At 37.8% G+C, this 13,476-nt stretch overlaps 1 protein-coding gene across 1 annotated transcript in view; it reads left to right on the plus strand.

Moving 5' to 3' along the window:
- The window catches only part of DCLK2 (doublecortin like kinase 2), a 70,821-nt gene that overhangs the window by 44,407 nt on the left and 12,938 nt on the right, over positions 1-13,476 (plus strand). The window contains 10 exon segments of the mRNA XM_030450661.1: positions 2,280-2,352; positions 3,655-3,763; positions 6,617-6,687; positions 10,257-10,321; positions 10,323-10,340; positions 10,342-10,377; position 11,411; positions 12,102-12,131; positions 12,134-12,154; positions 12,157-12,245. Of these exon segments, the coding sequence (XP_030306521.1) occupies positions 2,280-2,352; positions 3,655-3,763; positions 6,617-6,687; positions 10,257-10,321; positions 10,323-10,340; positions 10,342-10,377; position 11,411; positions 12,102-12,131; positions 12,134-12,154; positions 12,157-12,245 (513 nt within the window).

The raw sequence follows: 13,476 nt of genomic DNA on the forward strand, positions 1-13,476 counted from the left end.
AATCACTGTAATAATAAAAATCTCTTTATTCTGTGTCACTTTCTGGCAATCCCTACTTCCTTCCCACCTTTTCTGGCTGGTCTAGGACCTCACAGACATCTTCAGAGTATTTCTACTGTGCTCTGGCACAGTACAGAAAGACTGGAAAAGACCGGACTGATTTTGCTGCTGAGGAACAGGCACAGACCTACCATACACAAATTACAGGCAGTCTCTGTTGGACATTGAGTTCAGGCTCGTGTCTAGAGCCATGAGGCAAATTAGTGGGAAAGCTAAGGTTAAACCTGCCATTTCAAATTCTGACCTATCACCTCAGGCACAATACTAGGTTGTTTTGTTTTGTTTTGTTTCTTTTCGTATTCCTTTTAGATTTTTTTTCTTGTTGCTGTTTGCTTACTTCATGTAAATGCTGTGGGAAGCAGGAATGTGCCCAGTCGTGCTCTGACCCGATTACAAGGACAAAGAAAGTTGGAAGCGTGGGCTAAATATTCCCATGTATTGTCACTCACTGGAAACCTAAAATAGATTACTAATATTTTTGGCTGATGACTAATACTTTGCAGTGATATGTTCTGTTACCTTCACTTTATGCTTAAAGAAAATGTGACAGACTGCTGAAGAGACTGACTCACGGTTTTGCACGAAAGTCATTTAACCCAAATGTCCTTGCTCCTAATCCTGGTTAATAATAGATAACTCAAAAAGACAGCAGCATTAATATAGCCTGGTTTTAAGTTCTTAGCAAGGAGCAGAGTAATAGCTGACTGGTTGCTGGTTTGGGCTATTTCTGTGCCAAATGCTGGTAAACATCACTGTTTTAGAGGCTCTGCAAAATTAAGTTGTACAGCTTCTAGTTACTGTAACTTCAGCTGATTTGGCAGCTCAGCTGCTATTAGAAACTTAAGCATTCATTAGCATTTCATGAGCCTGTAGACAATATCCCTATCTGTCAGTCCAGTTCTTTCATTGACAATAGTGTTAATGATTTAAAATATTCAGCAGTGTAACCAGACAGTGTCAGCTAAAATGGAAAGCGCTGCATTTGCATTCCTGCTGTCATACAAAGCCATTTCTACAGACACTGAGCTTCAGGCAGGGAAGCATTTTAATCCTTTACATGGTGAGTGGTGAGAACCACTGCAATAGCCCATGAAGGAAACAAGGTGTGGAACATCACAGAACAGCAAGAAATGTTACATAGAGGTGGGGGAATGATCTTATTAAAATATATTTTTTTATTTCATAGAGCATCCCAATACTTAAATGGAATGAGAGAACCAATGGTACACAGAACACATCCAGTAAATTGTACTCTTTATGGCAGTCATTCCTTTCCCCCATTTTAAAGTCAAAATTTATTGTTGTGTATGTCTCTGGACAGTATGGTAGAGTAGAATAGAAATTTGATGGCTTTAGAATTGTGAAGATTGAGTTTGAATACTAATTAAGTTATTAGTGCAGCAAAAATAGTTTTCTTCAGCCTTCACTCTTCAAAATTATTTAGATATTTGTTTTTTACAGTGTCATGGTTAAGTAAAACTGGACCTGTCTGCATGCATGTCAGACACCTAACTTGAAATGCTTGTAGATATCATAAATCTTCACATCCGTAATGGTCTAAAATATAGATGGCTACATTACTAAGCAGGTCTTATTATTGTATCAGAACACATCACTTATGACAAAATTCTCTTCTTTAAATGAAAACCAATAAGGCCATGCAGTCATTTCTGTGTTGCTGTCCTAGCATGGTGCGGTGCTAATCTAAAGAGAGGATATTTTGATGGAGTTCAGGAAGGGAAACCTCAGCTATGAAGCTGTGTTGTACTACAACACCAGAGCATGTACTTGCTGCTCTGGCCACTGAATAGTTGTCTGGAATTCGCTGTCTCTGGCTGACATGAAAATGTGTGCAGTGTTGTAATGATTTTGGATAGAAGGAGGAGTGAGTGTTGCCTCCGCACGCACTGACTCTGTGGTCTTTAGGTGGAACTTGGTGCAGCTGGAGGGAATTTTCTGTGCTGATGAAATCTGTTCAACCACTTATCTAAAAGAGAGGAGTATCAGGGCTGAATCTTAAATCTGTGCAAGTGATGAAGTATTATAATGATGATGCACTCTTAGAAGGCAAGAATAAAAATGGAAATAGAAAAGTAAACTGATTGTGTATAGATGTTCTTAGGGAGAATTTTTTCTTACCTTTGCTGGCTGGTGCCAGCCTCCTTCTTGTGACTGATTACCTTAACATCAGAAATAATAAGTTTTTATGTACTTCATAGATTTCTCCTCATGGTGGATCTTCTTCCAATGTGAATGGTGTGTCTGAATCACTCCGTTGCCACAGTCCTGAAGGTAAGGACACCAATAATTGCTAGCAAAAAAATCCTTGCAAAAAGTTTTCTTGTAGGTGACAGGTGGTTTAGCATTTTTAGGTGGTTTCTGATGGATTCAAGTGGTTTTTTGTTCTGAGATGTTTGTTAACCTTGTTGACAACCTATCTTGGAAAATTTATCATATTTCATACATCAAGCTAGGAAATAAATTTTGTTCTTTTTTCTCTCAAGTGATAGCATATTGTTGGACCCTGCTCTTCAATAAATGACTATTAGGAATTTGAGTGATTTTGACATGACCTTCAGGGTATCACCAGAAACATGTTTGGGGCTGGATTGAAAGTGGAAAATGGAGCCCTCTCAAAACAGCACATTGTCCTTCATGTAGAACTACTAGCCCATCTACTCATCTGAGCTACATTTAACCTTTCATTCCTTATCTCTTCAATGCAGTGTTGTTGGTTTCTTGTTTTTTTGTTTTTATTTATTTCAAAATACTGAACTAACCAGCTATTTTAAGCTGGTTTAACCCTGCAGCCAACTAAACACCACACAACCAACCCCATCATTCCTTTCCCTTCCCAGCCTGTCCCTGAGCAGCAATCACTGTCACCTGGACAACTCCCCCCAGCTTTATATGCTGAACCTGACATCATATGCTATGGAATATCCCTTTGGTCAGTTGGGGTCCTCTCCCAGCTTCTTGTGCATCCCTAGGCTATGTGTTTGTGTGGTGGTGTGAGAAGGAAAAAAGGCCTGGACTCTGTAAACACTGCTCAGCTGGAACAACCCTGTGCTATCAGCAGCACGAATCCAAAACCAGAAAATTGTCTGTCCCAGCCAAAACCAGCACAAGCTAGCAAATTTATTTGCATTTTGTATGTTCCACCAGCAGCTAAGGAAGCCTGAAGGAATTCAGCAGATAAAACATTTGGTTCCTTTACATGCATTGTAGATGAATCTTCCTTGCATTTTTGATTTGAGCATGCAAAAAGATACTTCAAAAAAAGTACTTTGGTTTCAGAAAATATTTAGACCAAGAACTTCTAACTGCATTCATTACTTCCAGAATATGTCTGCACAAAATCACAGTAATATTTGATTATTTGATTTGAATGCTAAAGGGTGAAACAACTCTAATTAGTTTATCTTGTTCTTTCTTATGCTTGAGATAAAAACAAAAGAATAAGCAGGGAAGAAAGGAGCTTGCTTTTAAGTTTTGTTTTGAATATGTGACTGTTCTGTATTTATGGAACCCACTGGGAATACATTACATCCTGCTGACACTTCAGCTTACGTTGTTGACCTTACCTTTTTGCAGGTGTGAATGGAAACAAGTGCTCAGGGTCATCCACCATTCTTGAGAAATACAAAGTCGGGAAGGTGATCGGTGATGGCAATTTTGCTGTTGTAAAGGAGTGCATAGAACGGTGAGAAGAAAATGTTTAGTGCTGGTGTTTATTTTACTGAATAAAGCCCTGGAGGTTACCATAATTTAGGAAAAAGTGTGTTGAGATCAAAGCAAAGGGCTACTGATCCAGAAATTTCTCCTGTGTATGACTCATCAGGGCTTACCTCCCAGCTAGGTAATCAGTGGTAGACACTCACTACAACACCTCTGTTTTCCATCCCCCTAATCCTCACCCAGGGGCTCTCAAACATATCATCAGAAACTATAAGGGCTGCACCCCTCCCTTATGTGTAGTGTGACACCTCCACCTTAACTGCTCTGCCTGTCCCTCCTGAGCTCTCCATCCCAGCACTCCAACCATGGGACTCATTCCACCAGGGCTCACTAGTACCACAAACAACCACAAAAGTGCTGTTGTAGCTCTGAGAAGCAGGTTGATGCTTCTAGTTCATCCTGTTTGTTTCTCATACTGCATGTGTTGGTGTACAAGCATTCTAGAAATGCTTCTGAGCCCTCCATGCCCTGAGAGCAGCCTGACTCTTCCCACCATCACTGATACCCTCAGGTGATGCCATGGCTTGCCTATGGCAGTCCTGTGGCTGAGCCTTTCCTCCAGTGATTTTAGTTTAAAGCTCTCTCCATTAGCCCTGCCAGCTTCCACCCAAAGATGTGTTTTCCCCATCAGGCCAGGTGGATCCCATCAAGCACCAGCATATCTTGTCTCTCAAAGGTTCTGCCATGGTTTAAAACCATAAAGTTCTTGCACAGCACCAAATGAATGAACTTGACAGTGTTTTCCCTTGTGCACCAAAACCTGCCATGCATCCTTTGTTACCTATAAGTGAACAGCATTCATGAATGATAACAGGTTAAAAGCATGAGATTACACAATTCATTGCTTTCAGGAATATCAATTGTGCATTTTGGAAATCACTCAGGTTCTTCTGAAAATGGGAGAAAAGCTGAAAAGTCACTTGGGTGACTGTCATCTGTGCTTTTGGGACTGGAGGGGACTGGACTAGAAAAACAACCTTCCAGTTATTAAAAAAAAAAAGGGGGGGGGCAAAACTAAACTTAAAAATCTAGGTTTGCATATGATCTATTTTTTGTATTAAGTGAAGCATTATTAAGTTAATTTTATAAAAAATAAGGAGACAAAAATAATAGCTGAGGGAGGAAATACTAACAACAAATGTTTGGGGTTTAATTCCTAATAATTATTACACTTCTAATAGTGTTGTCCTTAGTTGTGGAGCCAGGATTCTATTATACTGGCTGTTCTACAGAATGAGTAAAATGGACTCTTTTGTAAAGGATGCCTATATGCCTGTATATAAAGACTTGAGTCACCAGATGGGCACTGACAGCTAGAGACAAGTATATCAGAAACCTGTCAGACAGTCCTGGTATATGATAAGCAATGGTATTTGCACACAAATTATGTGGATGATATCCACAATTTTTCCTAGGTCCTATAGTAAAGAACATTGGCATGAGGGATTTGAAGTGGGTTGATGAATTGGCTGTGTGAATGTTAACTCCTCTTTCTACACAGCAGAAGTGCCAAAGGTCTCATAAGTGGGTTTTGCTGATCTGCTTGTTTGCAGGCTTTCAGCTAATGCACTTCATTTAGTAAACCACAGAAACTGTTATTCTGAATTACATGCTGCATTCATAGCACGTTTTTCACCAGGTGTACAACATCAGAGGATGGCATTTCACAGATACCATTTATTTAACACTTCTATGTAAAGACCAGATCAGGTTGTAACTACAACAGCCTTGCAGATACAGCTGCATTTTCAGAGCAGAGATGCTTTTATGCATTTTTTTCAATAATGGATAAATTGAACGTTAGACATTATCAGTTCCTTTTTTGTAAGGTACTAATTTCAACAAGTTATGTCAAAACTACAGTGAAAATTAACCTTGATGTTTAAAAACATGACTGACTTTTGCTTTTGCAGCTGCCTCCAGTGTTGGTTACCAGACATGCTCATGGTGTTCTGATGCACAGTAGACCCTGTAGGTACTGACATAACCCAAAATAGCAGCAACAGGGTCTTAAGGCATTTTTCTTAAGATCTTAAATTAATTCATTGATACAATTAGTAGTGCCTCCTTAAGGCAAAAACAAAAAAATGAACAAACAAAAATAATTTTTGTTTGGTTTTTCTCTCATTTTCTCCCCTTCTGGAAAAATGGAGAGTTTTATTGCTTGAAGGGATGAAAGACAAACAGGAGCTCCTTTCTGCTAGATTATTTACTGAAAACAGTAATCCTTTTTCTCTGTATGTAACTACCCTCTTAAATGTCATGGGACTTGAGATGACTGCTATAAAATTCCATAGAGTACTTAAAGAAAGAAAGAATGGAATACAAAAGGTTAAAATTGGTGCCGAATAAATTCAATGGGATTTTAGACTAGTCTGTAACAAACTATTGGGTTTAACTCTTCTGAATCCCATTGAATTTTTCTAGTGGGGTATCAGTCTTTTTTTCTGCTCACTTGCCCATAAATGTGTATGATTTTATCTTTAAAGCCTGCCAGCTGAACAAAGCTAAGTGGAAGGCTGTAGACACGTTTTGCATGTTGCATTACAAGCAGAGTTGTGCCAGGTCACAGAAGAATGAATTGTAGCTGAAGCCTGGGATTAATACACAAAGTGATCTAGGTTGTGGTAGTCAAGGAAACCACTGGCACAACTGCTGCTGAGAAAAAAACACAGACCAAAATCAAGTCGGTTTTGTAAATATCATGTCAGCAACCTCCATGGGTCAAGGTATTCTGTTAAAATGATGGATATTTTTACAGAATTTCTCTATTTGTTGGCCAGTTTCTAATTAATAGTTGTCATGTTTTTCTTGCTAGATCCACAGGAAAGGAGTTTGCACTGAAGATCATAGACAAGGCTAAATGCTGTGGAAAGGTAGTGTACAGCAGTTTGCATGTAAGAGAAAAGTAGCAGAAACAACACTAGCAGCTGCTCATTAGTCATAAATGGTGGGTGTGTTTGGCTTTTCTGATTATTTTCAGAATATCTATTCAACAGGATGATGATGTATCCAAGACACAAATGATACAAGTGGTGACTGTTAGTCTAATAGATTATAGAGTAAAATATAAACAAATTGTCACCTATTTTATTGTACTAACAAAGAAAATGCTAATAGATGTCCAAAATATATTAGAAAGATTATGGTCTCTAAAATATGAGAAATTTTCAGCTGTATGTGTATTTATATAATTCCCATCCCTTTTTGCCTCTTATTTTTATCTTTTTATACCTGTACATGCAGTGCCTATATGCAGAGATTGGAAAAAAAAATTCCAGATTTGGAAAAAAACCTGTTTTTAGTTCCAGCTCAAAAAAGCCTCCTAAATTGTCTGTTCAGCACAACAGAACATTACATAATCAAAGCAATTATCTGTGAGTGTCAGATGTATCCTTTATCCTCCTCCCAAGTACAGAAATTTTCAAACAAGGAAGGAAAAAACCCTCAACCTGCAGCCAAGAACGTAGACTCTCAAGGAACTTAGGAATCAAATGGATCATAGTTTAATGTTAGCTAAATGAACGCTGAGCGCACAATATTCATTAACAATCAAATTCTGATTAAAGTCTACCTGAGAATAGGAAATATGCTATTCTCAAGCATGACTGAAAAGATGGACAGTTTGATGCAGATATATGATTTTTTTAAAATGTAAATTAATGCATTGATATGATTATGGAGGTAAATTTGCAACCAAGTCAGGGTTTTAATTCAAAGGTATCCTTTTTGTCAATTACCTAGAGTCCAGATGCTGAATGTGACCTTTTAGGAAGATGTAGCAAATCAGCATGACATTCTTTGTATGGTGAGGAGCTGTATATTACTGTACTGTAATACATTATCTTTTGTGCTGATTTGCTACAAGCAGAGGCCCTCAAACAGAAATGTTTATTCTATGCAGTTTTCAATTGTGTATTAGATGCTAGGAGATGAGTGTTCCTGCCTCCTTTATCTCGGATCCTCTAGGTTTATTTAAGGGAAAATTCAGAGGCGAATCTTAAAAATGTATAACAAAAAGTGCTACAATTGCCTTTTTGAGATGACAGTATTGCCATTTCTTCTGCTGTGGCAAGGGCAACCCAGTGTGTTTCACTGCAAAGGAAAACCTTTGGATGAGGTGTACAGTTTGCAACTTGAGATGGTTTCTATTACTTGTCTGAGTCAGATGCTTAGGTATCATAAATTGAACAGTCTATAGATAGGCTGTTATATAGATGTGCTTTATAAAGCAGAGTTTAGAGTTATTTTTCATTCCCACGGCTTGAAAACAAAACAAAAATCAGCCCATGGGTGCATACTTGTATCTCTGTTGAAAGGACCTGTGTGTGTGTAGCTACATACAGGTGCCTGTGTGTGTTCAGGCAGAGTATTGTTGGTAAGAAGATGTTTAAACCCTTTAGGGCAGTGGCAGAACTGTCCAGGAAAAATTCCAACAAGGAAAATAATGACATTTGCTACAGTTTACTCTTCCTCACTCCATTTCACATGCCAACATAAGCTCTGTCTTAAAAACACCCATCTGGCCCAAGTCTGCATGACCTGTATGTTGCTCACTGCTCTCGAGTAGCTTATCTTGAATGTCAGAGAATTTGAATCCAGTTCACTGATGGATTTTTCACAAGCAGCTTAAATATTAATTTATACAATAATATCTCTGTAACTAAATCATACTAATGTAGACTGAAATCTATTTTGCACTGTCTAGTGGAATGTTGTTAACAAGTTAATTTTACAAACAAACTAGAGCAAAACAGCAGGGTGGTTTTAAATAAGTAACTACATGTTCACCAGCATTATGGGATGGGTATTAAAAGAGCAGCTCAACATTTCAGAGACTTTGAAAATATTTTTGTTGTTTATTTTAAGTAAGTATTACTTTCTGCCTCACCTTTATCTAAAGCAATTAACAATTCAGTCGTGTGAAACAAAAAAGCACAGGTGAATTTATTGTGCCTTAGTTGTAATTAGTGGATGTAATTAATTTAAAATGTTATGTCTTCTTTTAGGGTAGAAAGAGCTGTTTGAAGATTCTAGTTTTTATTTGAACTCTTGAATGTCCAGGTTTCCATCCCTCCGGCTTAGTGTGCAGTGGCTGTTCACTGTTGATGAGGTTCAGCTTTGTGTTTAACAAAATTGCTTCATGTTTGTTGTGTTTTTTTTTCCTCCAGAGCACTTTTGCTTGGGACAGGCATATGTTTGTTCAGAATGACAATTGATGCTTTTTTCAAACTGAATTTCAAGGTGTGACTGTTTAACCCACAAATGCCGCACCGTACTCTCACAAAATGAGATGCACACATGGCATGTTGGTTTCTGAGTTACATAGCCACATCAAGCTTTGGCAAAAAACACAGTGTATCCGCAAAATATCCCTGGAAATGGAAGGTGGAGTAGTTGTAATATCTTAAATCACTGCCTGTACACAGTGGACCACATCCACTGCCAGTGCTCTGCTCACAAATGCATGAAGTGCATGTCCTAGTCAATGCATTAAGCATGAATTAGTTTGAAGTCAGTGACATGATTGCTTCTCTGACAGAGTGTAAAGAAACAAGTGTTTTGTGCTAAAAATTTCTGCAATGAACCTAAATACAGTATCTGTATCCCAGCAGTTATAAAGGGAAGTGCAAGTCATTCTTTCTCAGGGAAGGGGCATGTCGTTTTTCTAGCTCAGTGTTACCAAGTGCTAAGATGTTCTAGAAAACAAAACATTCTGAAACTAATTTGTTCTTGAAGCCCATTACTTCCTCTGAAGTATAGGAAAGGGAAAGCTAAACTCAATCTCTGTGCTGTTAAGCTTTTGGAACCCCAACATCTTAACCAAGCTGTTACATATTCTGCAGATTGTAAATCTGAATATAGGTTATGAAGTTAATTGAAATCCATAACCAAAGCGCTTACTGGTTTTTTTTCCCTATATATACTCCATAACTTTAAAAAAAAAATAAAATGCTTGAAAATAAAGTCCTTGAAAATAAATCTTAAGTAATCTGTCCTTCAGTAACTTAGAGTAAATGGAAAGGTGAAGGTTGGAGGGCATCCAACCATGTTGGCTGTTGATGCGGGCGGCAGTACAGTGATTTAGCTTGAGAGCAAGAGGGTTCTGAACTTAATTTCACCTTGTAATACCCACATAAGGATATAATCTGCACTTCCTGAAGAGCTATCATGTTCTGGGTTGGGTTTGGTTTTTTTTTTTCAGAGACAGCAGTGACCAACTTTATTTAAAAGACCCAAATTTCACACACATAACAAATATTTGGTCAATAATAAAGTGCAGTTTGAGCTAAATACAAGTTAAAATCCAGCATCTGATAATAACCCTCTACTATATAAATTCAGCAGTAAAAAGTGTTTTTGCTGGTTAAGTGGTTGAGTGGTCAGCTGATCAAAGGAAAAGTGAATTAGCAATTTCATGTCTGTTCAGATAAACCTCCATCCTCTTTTCTGGACAGGAACACTGATTGAAAATGAAGTGTCCATTCTGCGTCAAGTGAAGCATCCAAACATCATTATGCTATATAGAGGAAATGGACACCCCCAACAGAACTCTATCTGGTGATGGAACTGGTCAAGGTAAGTATTAAGGAGACTTTTTTTTTGTCCATAAAATACTCTGTGTTGGTGTGAAAGCTGCTAAGATCTGGGAGCACTGACATCTTGGGAGACTAATCCAGCAAGATTTCAGAGGCAACCTGCGTTTTAATCATGCAGATACCCTTGTCAATCAGTTATAGTAATGACATTTATGTGTCCTTCAGTTGTAATTAGATGATTTACACAAATTTGAGATAATTGTGCAACATGCACAGCCCAGTGAAGTGGATAGCGGTTTTCATACCATGTTTGCAATATGTGGCAGTGGTAGTGATAGACTTCTAGTGGCAGAACACCTGCATTTATTTCACTAATATCTTCATCCAAGGATTTGCCTTAAAGAAACAAACTTTTAAAAAATTAATTTATCTTAGTAGATAATAGATACAACCAATATTTTAAACTCAAGCAATTATGGTCCAGCAAAATGAAAAATTTAAAAAAAATCTCACCTGCCTATGTCAAGCATTCACTTACTTTATTTCCAGTTCTCCAGGAAGTAGATGCTGCTTTCATACATGTATAAAAGAATTTAGCTGTCATCTTGTAAGCAAATACACAAGATGTCTCAAGTTTTAGTCATGCACTCTCCTCTCTGGGCTCTTATAACTTACATGGCAAACAACAGCACATCAGGTTGATCAGCATTTCAGATACAAGAAATATATATCATCATCATCATCATCATCATCATCATCACTTTTGATTTCTGTCTGAAATATTGTTAGATTCAAGAGGCCCCTCTAGAATGATTGGCCACCCTGGGAAACCTCTAAAGATAGTCTGTAGTTGCAGAATTCATAATTTCTGTGGCCAACCCATTTCTCTTCCTTTCTAGAAGCTACTATTATATAGTAGAGGCTTTTTTTGTTTTGGAACAGTATTTTTTGTAATATTTCTTACACCACCATCTTGGCTTGTATTTCCTGAATTGCTGCTTCTCTACAACATGTATTGAATGCTTGGAATGCCACCCGCAGCTCAAGCACATCACTCCTACAGATGTATCCAGGGTAACCATCAGAGAAGACACCCACATAAAAATTGTTGCTGTGGCTGGAGATGCTGCATCAGTAACTCACTCACATGTTGTTTCATGTTCCAAAAAGGAATAAGGCATCTGTAATCAGAGACTGCACAACTGGCATGTTCAGAAATCACCTGTAGGTTCTGCTTGGTTAGAATCATTTAGGTTAGAAAAGATCACACTTGGGTTGTTTGTTTTCTACAGTTATATTATTTCCTATTTCTGCAATTTCTTACAGAAATTCCAGTCTGAAGTTCCTTACAATTGCTGGAATATTTGTTACATTAGGCTTTTTATTATTGGGCTAATTTATTTAACCTTTTCCTATGCAGAAGTATTACATTGATAAGATGAAGAAAAGAAAAACTGTGTGCATGTATGCATAGGTAATACAAATGAGTGACTGAAGGTCTGAAGATCACAGAATGAAATTCAAGACAAAGGAGCTATGATTTGCCCAAACTCAGACACTGGAAGCCTGGACAGTTGAAAATCTTAATGTAGATGACCCAAGTCCCAGTGTTTTATGTTGGTGGACAAGATCACCTTGCCCCAAAATAATTTTTTTACAGGCCTTGAGCATGCCTTTTGCAGAAGATTTTATATAGCTTTTTTATGAGTTATCACCTCTAATTAATTTTTCATGTAGCCATCTGTTATCTTTCCATTCATTTAGGAGGAGATCTATTTGATGCTATCACTTCTTCTACAAATACACAGAGCGAGATGGGATGCCATGGTCTACAATCTAGCCAGTGCCCTCAAATACCTTCATGCTCTTAACATTGTGCACAGAGACATCAAGCCAGAAAATCTCCTGGTATGTCTATTTATTTTCTGGTATTTTATCTTACTTTGTTCTCATGAATGCAATTGCCTGTATATAAATGTCAAGGAGCTGTGCAGAGAACATCAGGAATATTAATTTAGAGTAACAGTGTATGAAATAAATCATCTGCCATGAGATAGCAATCACCATAACCCAAGTGAGCTGTGCTCAAAGCTGTCTTTAGACACATCTTCATTTGCATTTTGATTAGCTGCCATTTGGATAAGCAGGAGTCTGGTTTCACAAAACCATGAATCTTAAAGCTATGCCAATGAATTGTTATTGTTTGCCAGTGGGAGAAGAGGTGACCTGAGTGCCATTTCTTTGAACAATCATATTTTTATCTCAAGTCATTATTTTTTTCTTTTACTGTCGTAGCAGAAACATCTTTCTGATGATTCACCAATGTTCCAGCCTGTTTTGTCCTCAGGGACTGACAGTTTCAGCAGAGACATAAAATAACTGTGTTGGCAAGAATTACCACGTAGCCTGCTTTGGGAACTCCTAAAAAACTACAGTTAACAGAACAGGAAGGACGTTCTGTCTTGCTTATACACAGAGGTTATACTGATGTATTACATATTGGGCATTCAATATTATGTGTCATGCACTGAAATAAACAGGGCCCATGATCTCCCCTGCTTGAGCCACTGTCATCAGGAATGCCAGAAGGCTTTCATCAGCACTTGGGTAGACATTGCTTAAAGCCCTTTTCTGGTGCCAGTCCTGTTAAATCAGCTTTCATCTAGAGCAGGAAATGGCTTATCCCAGACCAAATTTTTGAACTATTACAAGGTAAGGGCTGTAATTGAAAATATTTTCCAATTAACAGTCAATTCTTTCCCAACTTAATTCCACTGATGAGCTTAGCAATTTAAATAAGCCCTTCAAATTCATTAGGTTGTTTAGTAAAATTAAGAGGGGGGACAGGACTCTTCCTGGAAAATGTAGTCACAGCAGCATGGCACTTAAGAGAAGGAACTGGAAGATCAGTGCATCCTCAAACAACCAGTCCAAAGAAATTTTCAGTTCTCATTAGTGATTGAATAAATTGTATAAATAGGCAATAATGTCCTTTCTGCCTAGAAAGCCTAACGAGATTGCTCAACAAATGCAAATCTTATTCACCATGTTTGACAGTGGCAGAATGTTAAGTTAACATACTGGTATTGAATGTAACTGCAAGTAATTCCCATAAATTGTACCTCTTATTGCAAGTAGT

This window comes from Calypte anna, chromosome 4B (genome assembly GCF_003957555.1).
Source record: "Calypte anna isolate BGI_N300 chromosome 4B, bCalAnn1_v1.p, whole genome shotgun sequence".
NCBI lineage: Eukaryota > Metazoa > Chordata > Aves > Apodiformes > Trochilidae > Calypte > Calypte anna.